At 36.7% G+C, this 21044-nt stretch overlaps 1 protein-coding gene across 2 annotated transcripts in view; it reads left to right on the top strand.

Annotated features, from left to right (window-relative positions):
• Positions 1-13296, top strand: part of ERICH6 (glutamate rich 6) — a 34935-nt gene extending 21639 nt beyond the window's left edge. For both annotated transcript variants that reach the window (XM_045539468.1, XM_045539467.1), the window contains exons 11-14: positions 4207-4292; positions 6621-6776; positions 9590-9818; positions 13026-13296. In XM_045539468.1, the coding sequence (XP_045395424.1) occupies positions 4207-4292; positions 6621-6776; positions 9590-9818; positions 13026-13289 (735 nt within the window). In that variant the 3' untranslated portion in view covers positions 13290-13296. The remainder of the gene's footprint in view (positions 1-4206; positions 4293-6620; positions 6777-9589; positions 9819-13025) is intronic.
• Positions 13297-21044: the final 7748 nt, after the last annotated feature.

The following is a 21044-nucleotide window of genomic DNA, read 5'->3' as shown; positions in this document are numbered from 1 at the left end:
AACACAAGAAAACTTGACATTACAATTAAAAACCCAGAGGAATAATCCAATAAGAAGAGCACTGAAAAGACTTTGGAAAATTAAGTAATCTGTGTTTATGAAAATAAAAGATCTCCTTGAAGATATATGGAGGGAACCAAAAACTGTAAAGTGACAGCAGATTTTAAAAGAAAAAAAAAATGAACTTACAGAAATGAAAAATACAACTAAAATTAAAAATGTAAAAGATGAGAGTTAAAAAGCAGTTTAGACCCAACTAAAGACAGAACTAATGCCCTGGAAAAGGGAGGGGGGGGTTGGAATTCACTATGGTGACAAAAAAAAAAAAAAAGTAAGAAATACAGAAGAGAGTGTATGATACAAAAATAAAATGAAATGTCTAAGGTCTAAAATGCAATTGATCCAAAATTCCAGAAAAAAAGGAAAAAGATAATCAGGCAGAGGGTAATATTTAAAGAGACAATGAATGACAATTTTCCAGAACTAATAAAAGAGCCAATCTACAGATATAAGAATTTCAGTGAATCCCAAGCAGTATGGGGGAAAAAAAATCCTAGATACATCATAATAAAACTGCAGAAAACCAAAGAGAAAAAAAAAAAAAAGCCTTAAAAGCAATAGAGAAATAAAAGTTCAGTTTACATTTAAAGGTGAAACCAGCAGATTACCTCCGAACAGCAACAATAGAAGCTCAAAGGCAGTAGAATGTCTTCAGTGGGGTGAAAGAAAATAACAGCCAATCTAGAATTCTACATCTGGTTAAAAGAAGAAAGATATTTTGTCAGAAAATGTCAGAAAAAACATTTTTTGACAAAAACAGAGAGTTTGTCACTAGTAGCCCTTCATTAAAGGAAATTCTTAGGACTATTCTTTGGAAATTAGATAGTCTGCGATTCAAGAAAAATGAAGAGCATATGTACCATATATGCAGGTATGGTGTATATGGATAAAACTGAAAGTGGGCTGGCAAAACAATAATTATAGTGGTTTGTGTAGTTTCAAAAAACAGAATAGAATAAAAATGCATGACAACACTAGGACATAAATTGGAAAGAAAGCTAAATGCAATTATAGTGTTCTAAAGTCCTTGGTTCAGGAGAAGGGCAAATAAACAGATTAACTTCAGACCTTGATAAATTAATTTTGCTTGTTGAAATTCCTTGGACTGCCAGAAAAATAGTAGAAACAGGGGGTATAACTTCCAAGCTAGTACAGGTGGAACAAAAAATAGACTGATTTGTTTTAAATACCTCCAAATGACAAGAAAGAATAAGGGAAAAAAACACATAAAAGGGAAACAAATAGCATCAAGGAATGTCAGTAGTTATATGTAAATAGATGAATACTTCAGTTAATAGACAAAGACTATCAGATTAGACTTTTTTAAAAAAAGAAACTAGTTCTACTATATACTGTTTACAAGAAACATATCTAAATATGACACAGAAATATTAAATAAAGATATAAATGTTAAATATAAATGTGATATATCATAAAAATACTAACTAAAAGATTTTATTTCTATCTTTTACTTATATCAGTTAAAAAGCATTCCTAGAGATATTAGTTAAAAGGACCACTTTTTAATGATAAAATTTCAATCTACCAGCAAGATATAACATTATAAAATATTTTTCCCATATTAACACAGCCTCAAAAATATATAAAGCAAAATTTCATAGAAGTAAAAGGAAAAACAAAGAAATCCATAATCATAGTGAGATACTTTAGCCTATCTCTTTCAATAATTGAGAGGACAAGACAAAAAAATGGTAGTGATACTATAGAACATTTGAATAATCCAGTTAACAAAGTTGATCTAATGTTCCTGGATTGGAAGAGTAAATATTTTAAAGATGACATTCTTCCCAAAGTGAGCTATTGATGTAACACAATCTCAATCAAATCCTAACAAGATTGGAAGATTGTTAATTTGTGTGTGTTGGGGGAAGGGAAGTCTTGATAAATTGATTGTAAAATATATGTAGAAATGTAAAGAACCTAGAATGACCAAAACACTCTTGAAGAAGGAAGAGCCTGGGGAGAGGAGAACATGCTCTACCAGATATTAAGATCTATTACAAAATATAGTAATTAAGACAGTGTAGTGCTGGGGCAGGATAAACAAAGAAATCCACATGCAGAATCAAGAGTCTAGAATCAGACTTATGCATACATGCATATCTTATGCATACATGCATGATTTATGACATCAGTGGCACTGCACAATAATAGAGAAAAGATAGTCTTTTTAATACATAGTGCTGGGACAATTGGGGATCCATATTTTTTAAAATAAAATTGGAACCATTACTTCACACCATATGTAAAAATCAATTTCAAGTGGATTAAAGACATAAAAGGGAAATGCAAACTACAAAGATTTTTTAAATATATTAATAGGCAAATGGCTTTATGACCTTGGGTTAGGGAAAGATTCAGTAACAGATAGAAAAAAGCAGTAGTCATAAAGGATTTGATAAATTAAAATTTTATAAGTCAACATGAAAAAAATGTCAACCTAGCTGAAAAATGGGCCCCAAAAAATTTGAACAGATGCTTCTCAAAGGGGAAACTTCAAATGGTCAACAAACATTATGAAAAGGTGCTCAACCTCATTAGCAACCTAGGAAATGAAATTCAAACCACAACCAGAGATCAGTACATACCAACCATATTGTTAAAAAATGTAAAATGTGATAGTACTGAGTTTTAGAAAGGATACAGAGCAACATTAGCTATTATTTGCCTCTAATGGAAGTGTGAATTGGCACAACTTGGAAATCATTTTGGTGTTATCTAGTAAAGTGGAAGATAGGTATACCTTGGGATCCAGCAATTCCACCTTTGGGTGTAATATCCTAGAGGAACTTGGTGCCAGCATACATGTATAAGAATGTTCATAGTATCATTGTTTGTAATAGCCCAAAACTGGTAACAACCCAAATTTCCATTAACAATAGAATGAAGAATAAATGAATAGTGATAAATTCATACAATGGAATACTATACACATATGAAAATTATTACATTACAGCTACATACTAGGACATGTATGAATCTTAAAAACATAATGTTTACAGAAAGAAACAATACATAAAAATATATATTGTATGATTTCATTTATGTAAAATTCAAAAGTGGGAAAATTAAACTATAATGTTTATAAATCATAAAAGTGCAAAGAAAAGCAAAGCAATTACTATGAAATCAGACTAGTGGTTACACCTAGGAAGGAAGGGTGTTGACATTGGCATGGACACATTGGAACAGGGGCTTCTAGAGTGTCAGCATTTTTTGGTTTCTTGACCTGGATGGTGATTACATGGGTGTTTGCTTTATAATTACGCATTAAAGAAATAGCATGTTTTAGCGCTATCTGAATGTATTCCATATTTCATAATTTTTAAAAGTAAAAATATGTATTAGCTTTCAAAATAAATGGCAATATTTACACGAACATTTAAATCATTTCATTATTTAGCCCTAGGAATTCCTGTTATCTTTTTTAGTTCAGTTCAAGATTAGTAATAAATAGAATTAAATTGAATCTTCAGTTTATTATAAAATATTGTAGGGTAAAAATTCATTTCCCTGTTGAAACTTACATACAAAATAGTTGAACTTGGAGATATAATAAGGAATATCTCCCTGTATGTCTTTCTTCACCTTCCCATACTCAACTAGTGTTGTACTCAAATGAACTTCAAGAGTAACTCTGAAGAGATACCAGCTGCTGCAACTTATCCTGAAGTTTTTTTCTCTTTTATGTCAAATTTATTGAAGTAAAATTTACATTTAGTAATATTTACCCTTTTTAGATGTTTAGTTCTAAGAATTTTAACAGAATTAAACAGTGTTGTACCAACACTTCAATCAGGATATAGAATGTGTGTGCTGGGGCTGGTTTTTATCTTCTTTTGTTTTTATAGTAATATGTGTATAAAGTAAAAAACTAAAAATAAAAACAAAAAAACCCTACTTCAAATAGATATGTAATGTCAGATTTCTATCAGAAAGATTTTATCGTGTTATACTGCAGTGGTTAGGGACATCTATACATGATTGCTAAGGATTGTCCTCTGGTGTTGAAGCAGGGCCAAAAATTCACTCTCTAGCAACCAACCTATGTCCATTGTTGTCATACTTACTGTTTGATATCTGAAGCAATTCACAGTTAAGTGTTTTCTTTTCTGTGGTGTATAGATTATGGGAAACGAGCTCTTAGAGAAGTACTACAAACATGGGAGCAAGTTTCTGACTTCATTTCCAGATGGGACAACGCAAATATTGTATCCTTTCTTTCAACATATTATTTTTATTAGTTCTATTTTTTCAAAAAAAGAAAGATAAAGAAAGAAAATACAGAAAAATATAAAGAAAAAATTACCCTCAAATTCTACCACTGAGAGAAAAGCTGTTAGCATTTTAAAATATATTTTTCCTTACTTTTTTCTGTCTATGAGCATATATATATATAGTTCTTTAAAAATCAGGCCGGGCGCGGTGGCTCACGCCTGTAATCCTAGCACTCTGGGAGGCCGAGGCGGGTGGATCACTCAAGGTCAGGAGTTTGAGACCAGCCTCAGCAAGAGCGAGACCCCCGTCTCTACTAAAAGTAGAAAGAAATTATCTGGCCCACTAAAATATATAGCAAAAAAAATTAGCCGGGCATGGTGGCGCATGCCTGTAGTCCCAGCTACTGCGGAGGCTGAGGCAGTAGGATCGCTTAAGCCCAGGAGTTTGAGGTTGCTGTGAGCTAGGCTGACGCCATGGCACTCACTCCAGCCCGGGCAACACAGCGAGACTCTGTCTCAAAAAAAAAAAAAAAAAAAATCAATTTCCCAACTATTTATTCATATTTCATAACTGGCTCCTTTATATAATGATATTACAAAATAAGTAATGTTAGAAATATATAACATTCAATAAATATAGAGATACCATTTTTATAACCACATGGTATTTCCCTATAATTCATTTAATCTATCTATCCCCTATTACTGAACAGAGGTGGTTTCACAAAATTTTTGCTATTATACACAACAGCTAAATGAACAGCTTTGTGCATACTTTGTTGCAGTTATCATTTATTTCTTTGAATTAAATACCAAAAGGCAGAAATTCTGGGTAAGACGTTTGGACATTTTAAAGCTTTGATAGATTTTGCATCCTGCCCAACCCCCACCCTCCAGAAAGTGTGTACCAGTTTTCACACCCATGAGTAGCATGTACTTTTGTAATACCAAAATTCAATATTAATTTCATGGAACACTTTTTTTTATCAATCAGTTGAACTTCTGCCTGATGACCAGGCTATTTACTTAATATTTCAACATATAACTTACTTAATTTCTTGAGGAAAGTAAAAACAAAAAGCAAAAAAATGAGGAGACTTTTTTCAGGAACTGAGGCCCTTCCTTTGTAGAAGAAAGTCATTTTTAGTCATAGTTTCCTAAATGTTCAGTCAAACCCCAATAATAAACCAGAAAAATGACTTTCATGGCATAGGAAGCGTAATGAAGTTTTAGTTCCCTAAGCCCTATGCGAGTGTAGGGTTTGTTTTAATTATATCGATAAATTTAAAATAACTTACCAAGCCTTTATTATTAGTTATTATTTCATGCACTGACTTTAATTCTTCTTAACTCTCTTGAAGGCTATGGCTGGTTTCAAAATGACTTAGAATCAATTTTGTGTTTACTTTATCTCTGAACTTCTGACCAGCCTAGACACAAACTGAGTATTAACATTTAGTGAATTATCCTTAGTATACTTTGTTCTTTTTGATGCTATTGAAAATGGAATTGTTTTCTTAATTTCATTTTTAGGATGTTCACTGTTAGTGTATAGAAATAGTTTATGTCTGTACATTGATCTTGTAGCCTACAACTCTGCTGAACTCATTTATTAGTTCTAATACATTGTTTCATGGTTTCCTTAGGATTTTCTATAGACAAGAGCATGTTATCTGTGAATAGGTACAGTTTTACTTCCCTTTCCAATCTGGATGCCTTTCATTCTTTTTCTTTCCTAAACTTTCCAAGGCTAGAACCTCCAGTGCAATGTTGAATACAAGTGGTAAGATAACATCTTTGTTTAGTTTCTGATCTTAGGGAGAAAGCACTCAGTCTTCCACCATTGATTTTAGCTGTGGATTCTTTGTAGATACCTGTTATCAGGTTGAGGACATTCCCTTCTATTCGAAGTCTATTGAATCTTTTTATTGTGAAGAAGTGTTGAAGTTTGTCATATGGTTTTTCTGTGTCTATTGAGATAACCATATGTTTTTTACTCTTGATTCTATTAATATGGTATATTACATTAATTGATTTTCAGATATCAAACCAACTTTACATTCCTGGGATAAACCCAACTTCATCATGGTGCATAATCCTTTTTATATATTACTAGATTTCATTTATTAATATCTTGTTAGGGATTTTTGCATCTCATAAATATATTTTGATCCACATAAAAAGCATAAAATCCTTTTGTAATAATAGTACTTCCCATATTTGGAGTGCTTTATGATTTCATAGGGCTCTCTCATTAAATAAGTTTATTCCAGAATAGTCAAGGACCGTTAGAACAATTTACATGACCTTATCTGACCTCAGCTATCCATCTGGAAACCTAGCCATCATCCGAGTGCCCAACAAGACATATGGCTTCACATGTATAGTCCAAGCAGATGTGCCCACCAACCCTGACATCCTGGCAGTGCTGGATTCCTCTGGCAGAAGTTCCTGCTATCACCCCAATGGAAATGTCTGGTAGGCTTCTAGGTTCCTTTTGTGGCCATTTTGGTTTTTTGGTTGTGTGAAATTTTATTTTTCTTTTTAAATTATATGAATGGCTTTAAGAAGATTTATTTAAGTTTGTGGTCTTTAGATAGTAACATTCAACTCAGAGACATTTTTGGTTTATGCCATTCCATATGCTTCTCAGAAAAATCCCAAGCTACCATATAAAACAAAGCTCAGTATATTCTTTCTATAAACAGTAAGAAAATATGAAATATATAATTATAATAAAAAATCTTAATAAATTATATGGTAATTCTAGAGATTTGGCATATGAACCTAGGCAGTCTTTAGAGCCTGTGCCTTGATGATATCATGCTGCTTCATCTATGGAAATAATTTGTCAATAGACAGTTGCTACACTATGTTTTTATTGTTTGAGATATAGTCCTAACTAGTAAGCTTCCTATAGCCACAACCAACAACAATAATATACAAACAAAATCTCTAAAGAAGGCAGGGCACAGTGGCTCACTCCTGTAATCCTAGCACTTTGGAAGGCCGAGGTGGGAGGATAGCTTGAAGCCAGGAGTTCTAGACCAGCCTGACCAACATAGTGAGATCCCATTTCTACAAAAAATAGAAAAATTGGCTGGGCATGGTGGTGCATGCCTGTAGTCCCAGCTACTCATGAGGCTGAGGCAGGAAGGTCCCTTGAGCCCAGGAGTTTAAAGTTGCAGTGAGCTATGATGATGCCACTGCACTCCAGCCTGGGCAACAGGGCAAGACCATTTCTCAAAAAAAAAAAAAAAAAAATCTCTAAAGAAATTATTATCCTGATCCCAATTTGATCTATTAATGTACATACTCTATGACTTTATATTACTTCATTTAGCCTGACAAAGTGACATTTGGGTTCTAGTTTCAAACACAACTTAAACTTTTTGAGCTTTTCAGGAAGAGATCTCCTTCTTCCCCTTTACATTATTTGCAGGTATAACAATCTCATTTTGGGGAACTCTGCCCATAATCGGCAATGTTTGTATACTGCCAGTACTTGAGGAAGTTAGGACACAGTGAGCTATTTGGGTTTTTAGTCCAAAGCAGTAGTCAATCCATTACCACTGTGTATATTAGAAAATTTCGGGCCGGGCACGATGGCTCACGCCTGTAATCCTAGCACTCTGGGAGGCCAAGGCGGGAGGATTGCTTGAGCTCAGGAGTTTGAGACCAGCCTGAGCAAGAGCGAGACACTGTTTCTACTAAAAATAGAAAGAAATCATCTGGACAACTAAAAATATATATAGAAAAAATGAGCTGGACAGGGTGGCATATGCCTGTAGTCCCAGCTACTAGGGAGGCTGAGGCAGGAGGATCGCTTGAGCCCAGGAGTTTGAGGTTGCTGTGAGCTAGGCTGACCCCATGGCACTCTAGCCTGGGCAACAGAGTGAGACTCTGTCTCAAAAAAAAAAAAAAAGAAAGAAAGAAAATTTCTACTTACCTTTCAGGATTCAATAGTAATTCTATATTACATTTAGTGAAGTGCTATATTAATTGTCACCAATATTCATTTTAGAAACCAGTTGGTTCTTCTAGACTGATTTTATGAATCCCCTGATCCACAAAGTGAACTCCCGGGCACTCTGGCATGGCTCCTTGATATTTTCATAGACTTTCTATCTGGCTTTTATGTACCAAGTCCATTTCCCCTGCTGGACTGACGCTCCCTAAAGGCACATCTTAAATCTTTGCCACTACATAGCAGTGTATCTTACATGGTATAGACCCAAAGAATGTTTATTAAATAAACAAAGCACTGATTTATCTAGATAATTTTAGCTAAATATTATTTTCACCCACATTTCAAGATAAAACTAAATCTCTCTCTTCCTAAATACAATAAGATAATCACCTCAGTTTCTCATTTGTGCTTGTGATATTAGATTACTACCACTAATCAATACTGGGGAAATAAGATGTTAGTTATCTTACTATACGGGGCCCTCATGGCCAATTCATCTAGTTTTTTGTTTTTTTTTTTAATTCATTAAGCCAATTTTCTAAGTACCCAGAACTATACCTATTCTCTTTCCTCAAGATGGGGATGGTGATCCAAGATGGAAGAGGGTGAGAGAATATGACAAGGAGATAGCTGAATAGAATGGCACTGTGATTACTGCCATCAGCCTCAGCCTGTGCAGGGCTAAATGTAATGTAGTAAAAAGGGGCGTTGGTGATGCTAAGAGATTGGGGAGGACCAGTTGGTCTCAGTTCCACCTTCTGCTCCTTCCAGAGCTCTTCTCTACTACAGGGGTCTCAGAGGTGTTCCTGAGCCTCCCCGCCCCCAGCCCTGATGAGAAGCCCCCCAGAAGGACACATGACTCCCAGTTGGTGGACACTGTTAGAAAACAGCTTTCTCGTACTGATGTCAACTTGGGCTTCCCCACAATTTACACCCACTGGTCTTCACTTTGGCATGATGAAAATCTAAGCACTGGTCTTTCCCCCTCTTTCAGGAATAGCCCACTCTCCTGTATCTCTTCTTTTCCAGACTAAACTTTCCCTCCTCCCTCTTCATCCCCCCAGACCCTTTTACCATCCCAGTTCCATCCTTTGAATCATTTTAGTTTATCAGTACAGCCTTGAATTGGACCCAGTACTTCAAATTAGTGTAGAATTCAGTCATAGTATTATCAGTTCTAAGATTATCTGAAGTTTCCACCACTCATATGCTATTGGCTAACATAAACTGTTACTCCCCTTGGTTAGCAAGTGACAGGGCTAATTCCATCATTGGATTATAGTGTTACTGTTTATGATTTTTTAATTTCCTTCCTGCCCAGGGTATACATCAATATCTTGGGAGGTCAATATTCAGATCAAGCTGGCAACAGAATAAGGGCTTGGAATTGGTCAAGTTCCAACACTTCCTCACCATTTGTTTCATTTAAACCTGTCTTTCTGGCTTTGAACCATCATATTGGAGTTCGCATCTTAGAACAAGACAAGATTTCTATCACTTTTCTAGCAATGGGCCAACAGGCAAGAATCAGTGTTGGAACCAAAGTGAAGGTAGGTACATTTTTAAAAACAGTTAAAGCATTTAGAATAATGAGTAAAATAATTTTTGGTAATGTTATTACTGATAGATTATACTTATGCATAATCTACTGTCCACTAAGAATTTTGGAATTCAATGAAAAAACACATAGTGAAAGTTTCATATGGAATTGAGGCAGCCTTATTGTTTCTTCTTCTGAAATTCCTTTTAGTTCAGATTTGGATCCAAGTAACACTTATTGAGTGTTTGCTTTGTGACTGAGTAGTGCTGCTCTGGGGGGTCTGTTTTAGGATTTAGTATTGTGTTTGTTCTTCTCCCTGCTATGGTAGAAAGCCCTGGGCTGGGTTGGAGACCTGGGTTCTAATCACGGTCAAGACGGAGCATAAGCCCTGTCTCTTTGGAAACGCTTCGCAGACAGCCTGGGCCTTCAGCCAATCAGCGTCGACCATGTCCTTCGCTGGATTTTCCACGTTCTTGCCTCTGTCCCTGCACTTGCTGAACGAACTGTGCTGCCTTACTTGCCCCCATGGCTGCATTTCTTTCTGGACCGTGAGCTCCTGAAGGGTAGCTTCTCTAGTTTACTGACTCCTCCATCCCCCGTGCCTCGCCCAGGGCACAACCCAGAGTACACTCTCAGTGACTGGCAATAAATAATACACGGTGGCTAAGAACATGGGCTTCTGGTTGCAGCCTGTAGTTTCAAACTTCAGCTCTGCCACTTGACTAAGTGGATGAACTTGAACTTCAGTCCATCGTCTATAAATGGGATAATGATTCCTATCTTACAGATTGCTGTGAAGATTCAATGAGAATGCAAAGTACTGGAATCATGGTACTTGGTACTGAATAAGTATTCAGTAAATGGTAGCTTAATATAGATGTAGAGACATATAAATAGAGATTTGTGTGTCGCCATATGCATATATAATATATATAGTGTGTGATTTTGAACAAGTTCCTTAAAATCTTGAGGACCTTCATTTCATCAATTTTTTTTGAGACAGTGTCTTGCTCTGTTGCCCATGTTAGACTGCAGTGGCATCATCATAGCTCACTGCAACCTCAAATTCCTAGGCTCAAGCGATCCTCTTGCTTCAGCCTCCCAAGTAGCTGAGACGACAGGCATGTACTGCCATGCTCAGCTAATGTTTTTATTTTTTGTAGAGACATGGTCTTGCTATGTTGCACAATAGTTGGAGTAGTATTTTGAAAACCTAACTCTGGTCAAAACTATCTAATCTTACTCAGAGTAAAAGCCAAGGCTCTATAAAAAGCCCAAGTTGCTGTATATGATCTAGACCTCCTTCTTTTAATAGTCTCTTTGTATTATTCTTTTCTTACTTACTCTACTCCAGCCACACTGACCTTTTTGTTATTGCTAGAAAATACCAGGCATGTTCCTGCCACAGGGCTTTGCACTTGCTATTCTTTTACATGCTGTTCTGCTATTAAATTGCTATATTTGCTTTCTTTTTGCTAGCATTTGCTTGGTACATATTTTTCATCCTTTGACTTTCAACCTTCTTTATGTAGTTTTGAGTTACATATGTCTCTTGAAAACAGCATACATATAGTTTCATTTTGTTGCTCTCCTCAAACTAAAAGACTTAGCCTTTTAATATACTGTATTTTAATAGTCTAAAATTGTTAACATATCTTTTTTCTATAGGCAAGAATTAACTTCCAAGTCCTTTAGTTGTTTATTTTCCTTGACAGAAATATCCTCTCAAATCCCTCGGAAAATATTAACTATATATGTATATGTGTGTGTGTGTGTGTATATATATATATATATATATATATATATATATATATATATATATATATATATATATATATCTCCCAAAGTCTTCCTCTGTCTATTAATTGTGTTTTCTTAAGTATTAGTTTCTCTCACAGGTAAATCTGGTGCCTCTCTTTCATGGCCTCAAGTATTTGGTGATTCTCAGTTGTGTGTTCATTTTTGTATTTGAGAATCTCTATTTCCCTGTTCTGCTTACTGAAGTTTGCTTTCGATCACTGCAGAGAAGTGGTACATGCTGTTGAGGGGTAAAAGGCGAGCCCCAGCGCCTGCCGCCTGTGGGCACCAGTGTTCAACATAAAGGAGAAGCTGAGGGGGCCGTCTCCCAATTGATCAACCTAATGTATACGTCAGTGTCCTTCCTCCTCCTTATTTCTGTTGACTTTCAGCTCAGAATGTGTGTGTGTTGGGTTCCTGGTTTCATTTAGTCATTTGTCTCCCCATAGATAAGGCCTCATCTGCTTTTTGATCTCTAGGAATTCCTTAAAATTATTCCTGCTGATGAAATCTTTCTTATTAGAACCATCATTGATTTAATCTGTAAAAAGTTTTCTGTCATGTTATGGGATTTGGTGATAAAGTGTAGGTTAAAGATCTTGATCCATTCTTTCTTATTTGTCCATCTCGTATTTTTTTCTTCCTCCCTTCTTTCCTTTCTATGGAAAGAGGTGTGGAAATGGAGGATACTGTAAGTTCTTGCACCTTTTGCAGGTAAGTTGGTCACTCTGCTTGCAGAAGGTAGTAGTTCTGCTTGCATTTATCCTTCCCCACTGAGGCTAACTGCCCCTCCTAGGCTGGCCCTGAAGGCACAGACTGGAAACACCTCAGGCAAGAGGGTCCTAACAGAGCCATTCAGCTTTCTGCAGCTGCAAGGAGACAGTATCAGCCTAGAATCAGCAAAGACTGTGAGGTGGAGGGGAGAGCAGAGGCCAAGGAAGGGTAATGGAGAGGTTAATTTGGAACAGTCTCCTGGAAGTAGGGGGCACATTTAGGAGAAGGAAAGGGAGTTTTAGTCATCCTGGTCCTACCTTCTCTGAGGAAAACTGCCCCCTCAGTGCCTCCGCAATGGATACCCAGCCTTCGCACTCACCACACCTCCCTCACTGGGCACTTCCCAGGGAAGGGACTATGTTAGAGGCATCTTTGTACTCTCCTCAGTAGATGCTGGTTAAATTACTTGAATACATCGTAAGCTTTTGGAAATACCCAAATTCCACTCAGTCTCCTGAGTCTCCACAGCATTTTAGCTCTTTCCTGTTGCGATTAGAATAATGCCACTGCCCCTGCTTACAGATAACTAGGCTGGACCTTCAGGAGGGAATCTAACCTGAAATTAGGGCCGTGATATGGCTCCTCCTACCTCCTCAGTTCCACTCTTGGACTCTGAGCTTCTCTTCTCTTTCTCTTTGCTGAAAAGCTACCAAACCCTGAGGAGATTCCAATCCTTCGATATCTGAGTGGAGATGACCTTATCCTGCTGGCCAGTTTAATAAAGATTCGGCGCCTGTTTCATAAACTTGAAGGATGTGTGAATTTTCCCTCAAGCCAGGTTCGGGAAAAATTAAAGCAACCTTCCTACCTTTCCTCACTTTCTCTAAAACTAATTGCCCTCTGTCGCAATTCTGGTATAAAGCAAGATACAATGACAACAGTAAAAAATATAATAAATGAAAAAATTTAACTAAGAATGATGGTACTTTCATATATTTTGTTGAATTATTTTTTTGGGGGGAAGATTGGGAGGTTTCAAGAAAGTGTACAAAATCACAAGGAAATATCAAGAAATATGCTATATTATAAATCCTGAGCATTATTGCATTACTGGTTTACATTCTTGGTCAGAAAATTAAACAACTCAACTTGCCCAACACCAGAAAATGAGCAAATCAGCAAAAGTATCGGGTGTCAGTCAGAGTTCTATCAGGAAAATGAAAGCAGGAAGGGATTAGATGTTTACAAGGCCATTCAGCTAGGGGAAAGCTAGGGAAATTTCCTGCTGGCCTTCAGGAAATATGGAAGTGAAGGAATCTCAAGAAGCCACAGAGTAGTAGTGACCAATGATCTTTGCTGCTCACAGCACCAGTGTGAGAGACTGACAGGAACTCCTCTGGGAGTTGCTACAGCATCACATTATAGTGCAGGAAATGCAAGAAACCACCATCTGCCCGAACATCTACCTCCTCCTGCCAAAGATGAATGATGGCTTCTCCTTTCCTGCCTTACAAACCTCAGGGAGGTGTCTCTCACTGGGGAATCATAAAGGGAACCAACTAGTAAAGATTACGGAATATTATGTATTTTCCACTTCCTGTAATATGCGGGAGGGGGAGGGGTGTTGCTGAATCTGCAAAGACCGCCCAGCACAGTATCCTCTGCCCAGTGATAAGGTTGCTTTAGAACAGAAAGCGGAGTTGACAGTTGGAGGTAGAGGACCATCAACACATGGAAGGGGCACTTGAACCCTGCAGCTCCTGAACTTCCTGGGACTTAGTTCTCAGTTCTCTGTTCTTTGGGAGAGGGTGAAATATAGTTTCAGAGGACATTCCTTACACTGAATTTCAAATATGGTGCCAAGAGAGATTAAGACTACCTACCATTCACAATTTAGTCCCAAATCAAGTTGTTTTTCTACTAAGAACCATCTGAGGCTGGGCACGGTGGCTCACGCCTGTAATCCTAGCACTCTGGGAGGCCGAGGCGGGTGGATTGCTTGAGCTCAGGAGTTCGAGACCAGCCTGAGCAAGAGCGAGACCTCGTCTCTACTAAAAACAGTAAAATTATCTGGCCAACTAATATATATATATATATATATATATAAAATTAGCCAGGTGTGGTGGTGCATGCCTGTAGTCCCAGCTACTCGGGAGGCTGAGGCAGTAGAATCGTTTAAACCCAGGAGTTTGAGGTTGCTGTGAGCTAGGCTGACACCACGGCACTCACTTTAGCCCGGGCAACAAAGCGAGACTCTGTCTCAAAAAAAAAAAAAGGAACCACCTGAGAAAGTGCAAGAGAGGAATGGAAGAGAAAGTAGTAAGTGGATGCATGGAGTATTCCAGGAAGGCTGAGCTACTCAGAAAAAGGAGGCGTGGTTCCTGCTGTTAATTTGTTAACCATCTTTTTTTTTTCTGCCTTTAGTCAGCTTGCTTTCTAGAAATTGTGTTAATACTGAGGATTCAGTTTTATTATTATTTTTATTATTTTTTAAATTTTCACTCTTGCTATTACCCCTGCTACTCTTGTGAAAAAGAAAGAGGCTCCTAGACTCACATCTTTATGCTAAATGTCTCTATTTATTTTTTTTATTTTGCCTTTAGCCTCTTCCTTTTCATTGAGTGAACCTTCAGTTTCTATCAAGTGAGACAGAAATATTAAATTAATTGAACTAATATGTATCAGTATAGCTCTAAAGAATAGCACTTAACAGTACATCACAACAAAGCTCTAACTGAAATCTGATTTTGTACATCCATTAAAAATTACTTTTGGGGTGCTAAGCCCATAGTAGATACTGAATAAGGCCTTAATTAATTGAGATTAGCAGAATAGGATGACATCTTTTACCATGTTGCTTCATGTTTAATACCAGAATGTTATTTTGAATTATCTTTACCTTACTAAATGATAATTTATCACATGTAATAAAGAAATTTATGCTGCTTCTTTAAAAATGTATTAAGAATAAAAATGTTTCCAAGTGGAAGATATATCTATCAATGTCATATTTTAAGGTATTTAGATTTAAGGGACTGAATTTCTTAAAATGACAATATTGATAAATCTTATTTTGAGCATCTATCTACACCAAAAGTGGATTGGGCTATGCTGTAGATTTTATATATCAATATCTTCTCTTTCATATGTCTGTTTTAGGTAATCTCAGTTTTGAATAAAAACCTTTTAAAAAAAAATAAAGTCTTTTTTTTTTCCTGTAGACCTTCTCTTGGTCAAAAAAGTAAATTCTTCTAGCCATAAAGTTGTCATGTAGTAATATTGCATTAATTGAGGGAAAAGAAAACACTTCAAATGTGCAGGTTTTTCTAGATGTAAATATTAAAGAAATTATTGATGTACCTAAAGTTTAAAGTAATAGTATGAACCTTTTATTCCTGATCTCAGAATTATGAATTTTATTTTCATTTTGTTTGTATATATTTTAGATTTTATATATAAATTTTTGCACAGATAAAATGATCATCTTTGGAAAACATATACAAATAGACTTTAACATAACTGATGGGTAAAGAAATTAAAATTTTTGTTCCAGCTAAACTTGGCAGCAAAGTGTATTTGGCAAAAGTCTGCAGAGATTGAGATATAAAGATATCTCTACTGTATTAGGCTATGTAAATCTCTTAGAATACATGAACAAAACATTTTAGATCACATTTCATTGGTAACTTTGCCTGCTAACAAAAGTATTGCAACTTATCCTAGAAAATTTGGAGATTACAGAAAAGTATAAAGATCTTAAAAGCACTTATGATCCCACCATATGGAGATAGGCATCTTTAATATTGTGCTCTATTTCTTTCCAGTCTTTTCTCTGTGCTTGTGTATGGGTGTGTGTGTGTGTGTGTGTGTGTGTGTTTGTTTTTAATTTTATGCAGGGAAATTAATCATTGTCAATACGAATTTTTTAAAAATCTCTCAATTTTTTAAAAAATATTTTTATAGAGATGGTGGTCTTACTATGTTGCCCAGGCTGGTCTCGGCCTCAGGTGATCCTCCCTCCTCAACCTCCCAAAATGCTGGGATTACAAGCATGAGCCACTGAGCCTGGCCCAATAAGAATTTTGAAAGATAGGAGATAAACTGAATTTCTATTCCCCAAAGGAAGCCACAGAAAATTAAATTTTAGTATAGAGTTACAAAATAAGACAATTAAATTAAATGCACATTATTTGTAAGTAAACTAGAAGCAAATATTTTGTAAAACTGTTAGGATTTCCATTTTCACCAGTAAATATACTACTAGTTTATTAAAAAATGAATAAATTAATAAATAAAGCAAAGGCTTTTGGAGTCTAAGTTATTTTAATAGAAGTAATTAAATAAAATTGGTAAGATTTGAAATGCCAATACTATTCAGACACAAATGTTATACTGTAATAATAATAATTTCTTAAAAACATAGAAGTGCACTGTATTTTTCTCCAAATGTTAGAAAGTACATGAAGAGCAACTAAAAAATAGAATTTACTTCAAACCAAGTAATTTTGTCCTAATCATTCTATTGTTTCATTTCCTTGCAAGACAACAAATATTATGTATGTATTTTTTTTGCTTATGCAGGGCCCTATTCCAGAAATAATGTAAGGTACCCTTTAGGAATATATTCAACACAGAAAAATGAAATAATTTAAAAATAGATGAATATAAATGAGGCAATAAGAAAATAATACAAAATGAGGAGTAAGACTGTTTTCAAAATGCATCCTACAAGGCTGAATAATAGCCCTGTTAAAGTTGGGGCAACACAATCTGTACTGAAAAGATAATCAAAAACAAATTACACGTTTCCTTAGAGGGAGCACTGTATCAGTTTTTTCCCCCTACAACACAGAGTAAAATCCAGGAATTAGGAATATTTTGATTTGAGCCAAACTGGCAAATCCAAAGCAGGTGATAGAAAGACTCCGTGTGTACACAGCCAGGTAAGAAAATCGCTGGTGTCTATATTAGACCTTGTGGTACAACCCAGTATTACACAATGTACAAAGAAGTCTAGGGAGAAAACAACTTTCTATTTGCATCCACTTTTTACTTGCCCTACAGGACTGCGACCAAAGAAATGAAAACGACATCCATCCAAACTCTTCAGAGATGACACTCCGTTGTGTCATTTTCAAAATAACGCAGAGTAAACCATTAAACAAAAGGACAACACACTGGAAAAATAATCAACCTCTCGCTCTCTTGTTTATATGCATACATATTAGCACCTGACAAATGTTGAATGAACTAATGAACAAATGAAGTGCAATCTCTACCAGAGACATATACTGTTAGGGAGCAAGATTCTGGGTGTCTCTTTGCTGCTCTTTTCAGTGCTTGATAGTGCAGGGTTGAGAATAGACCCAGACTGACTCATATCAAAGCCCAGTTCCCCCCTCAATCCTTTTATTAAAAACCTGGTTTTCTGTGGAACTGAGCTGCCACTGATAACAAATTTCTCAGAAACATGGCTGGCACTCTCTCTATTTAAGCCAAATATGTTAATAAACCAAGTTTTCATTCCAGAGCTAGAGTTTAATCCATTCATTCATTTGTTCATCTGTTTAATAAACATTTATTCAATGCCCACTTTGTACCAAGTACTGGTGATAATAAAGCTAGAAATCATAGTTCCCTGTCCTCAGGGAAAAAGAGACCATGACAAAACAATGAGGTAAGTGCAGTGACAGAAAGAAGTACAGGGAGCACCAAAAAGACAGCATTGTGTCCCAGCCCAGGGACTAGATGTCCTGTGGGGGTGGAGGGAGGAGGATGCAAGAAGGCAAGCAAATCAAATGACCAATCTCAAAATAATCATAGAATTTTCCCCTTGAAGCAACAATTAACCCTTGAGTACGTTGACTGGATATAGGAATCATAGGTGACTCAAATGATGACCACAAAGTCACAAATGCCCAGATGATAAGTAAATAAATATATGCTCAACCCCTTGAGGAGTTGCCCACACCATCAGGTTAACAAGAAACGGCCAGAGATGGCTCAGGTAAATCCTACCTTTGACCAAGCACTTACAGAGGCCACACCGACTTCCAGAAAGATGGAGAGAAAAGGGATGGAGTCACAAGTTTCATTCTCAGTTGAGAATGGAGGGGGGTGGCCTGGCCGGGCTTTGATCCAAAGAGAAAGTTCAATTGTGGATAGAGCCAATGCATGAGATCTTGGGGCATCTCAAAAGGAAGAAGACAGCACTGGACAGAACCTCTATTCAGGGTACTATCAGGGTCCTCTGCATTCACCCTACACACTGGTGGCCAGCGAAATACCGGGATGATGAATGATGGAGAAGTCATAGGAAAGGGGAACAGTTTTTCCTGGTAACAACTGAGTAGGTAAAAATTGAGGAGAAACAAGCTGTGCAGTAAGCTGGGAAAAGAAAGAACATCAAGTTCTGAGGTGGGAATGAGTTTGCCTGCACATTTCAGGGGATAGAAAGGAGGCTGCTGTGAGTGAGGGGAGTGTGGTGCCAGGTGAGGCTGGAGGTAGGAAGAAGCTGGATAGAGCAGGGCTGTATGTGCCATGGTAAGGAGCTGGGATTTTATTCCACAGATGTTTGTCTTTTTCTTGAAAGGATGATAATTTCTAAAGCTTGGAGAGTTGATCTAACCGCTGATCACCATGCACCTTTCCTCTTCCTTACTCAATAATGATTATCTGGGAGCAAGGATGGAAAAGCAATGGGACACTCAAATCCCCCTGGAGAAAATTTAAATTGGTACCATCACTTTGGAGAGCAAATCATATTACCTAGTAAAGTAGAGGATGTGCACACCCAACACATGGAGTTTCCATTCCTAAATAGATATATCCTAGAGAAACTCACACAATGATACAAAAACAAGCTTGTTGCTGTAGCATTGTTTGTATTAGCAAAACAACAGCAACAATAAAATGTCCATTAACAGAACAGGTAAATGGAAGGAGTGAAGATGGAGGAGTGAGGTGTGCTGCTGCTGACTGGCCTCTGGGCCAGGGGTGGGTCGGCCCCCGGGAGGCTGAGTGCATCTGGCCGACCCTGCAAGGTTCCTTATCACAGGAAGAACATTTTCCTTGACCTTTAGGTGCTTTTATATTCATCTCAAAAAGAAAATGCTGAACTCAGGACTTGGAAAGTATCTCTAAGTTGTCTCCTACAGTGGGTAGTCCTGCTTCTTTTATCCAGCCACTTTCCCTATTCTTGAAATGTGGCTATCTCTTCTCTACACATTACCTCCATGATTTGGAATGGAAAAGACCAGGTTTTTTTTTTTGTACCACCTATCAGATTCAACACAGAGAAGCCCTTAAGATGCAGTTATCATTCCTACTTCTCCAGGAAGAGAGAAGCAACTGACATGGGTCTTCTGCTGCTGTTTACTTAATTATAAAGAAATTATTTTACAAAAAAAAAAAAAAAAGAATAGGTAAATCATCATGTATTCATACAGTGGAATTCCATACAGCATTGAAAATGAATGAACTAGAACTCCCTGAATCAATGACCTAGAACAACTCTGAAAATTTGAAATGAAAAAAGCAAGAGGGCAAGGGAATTCATTCAGCATTATTCTATTAATATTTATATAAACTTTCAAAACATGCAAAATGATTCTGTATAGCATTTAAGTGGACATACCCATGCAGGAAAAGCATAAAGAAATGCATGGGATTGCTTGATGTCAGGTTTTGGGCTGGTGCTTAAACCATTGGAGGTATATGTGATGGGGAGAGGTATATAGGAGGATTTGACTATTTCTTAAGCAGGGTGCTAAGTTCATAGGCCTTCATTAATTATTCTTCATATATTTTTAACATCTGAAATTATTCCTTATTTCCTTTATTTTAAAGACTAGCCAGAAGCAAGCAAGCAAGCAAACATAAAAAGGGCACTGGAAGCAGTTACTGGGGAGGAGCAAACAATCCTGTGAGTTCTGAGAGGCTTTAGGTGAACTCCTCAGAGTAGAATAGGGGAATCAGGCCACCAAGGTTGGAACTTAGAAATTTCTTTTTTTCTTATCCAAAGAACAAGTGAACTTTCTTTAATACAAAATGTATTTTTGTTTTTTAACTCTACCCTTATGTAATTCTCCAGAGATAGAGACCAGATTCAGAACTTAACGTGAACAACCTGGAAATTCTCTACTTGAGTTTATTCAACTCATGGATTATTTGGGATGTGCACAGGTAATGTGTCTCTACCAAAAAGATGTGTTATATTTTCCTGTGTCCATACTCCCTGACTTCTTTCCCCAGTGCCAAAATCAGGCAGGGATACTACACACTTCCACACACTTCTAAGTTTTGACAATCCATTCACTGTGGCATTTAACAGAGATGGAGAAACATAACCTAATTCTCAGTTCCGCAAATTCAAATGATGTTTTGGGAAATCTTCTGTGACTGAAAGGTGATATCATGGTTTTCTGTCAATTCTGTAACAAAATAAGAGGCAGGGAATAGGATAAAATAATCCTCCTTCCTACTCATATTTGATTAAAGTTTGTCTCACAATAATAATATAATTTCCAGCAAAGACATTAAGACTGAAAGATGATAAGTGACTTCTTAGGTCTTACAACTAAACAGGAAGTGGAGTCAGGAAGTGGAGTCAGAAAGTGAGCCCAAGTTGTCAGACCCCATCAAATATCCTTGCCTCCGTTCCTCACCAGGGTGCTCTTTGCGGAGGGCCAGAGCCCAGAGGGGTCTGAAGAAGATGTCATTCAGT

The sequence above is a fragment of the Lemur catta genome, chromosome 1, assembly GCF_020740605.2.
Source record: "Lemur catta isolate mLemCat1 chromosome 1, mLemCat1.pri, whole genome shotgun sequence".
Lineage (NCBI taxonomy): Eukaryota > Metazoa > Chordata > Mammalia > Primates > Lemuridae > Lemur > Lemur catta.
The sequence above is the reverse complement of the archived record's forward strand: the minus strand, read 5'-3'. Positions and strand labels throughout refer to the sequence as shown.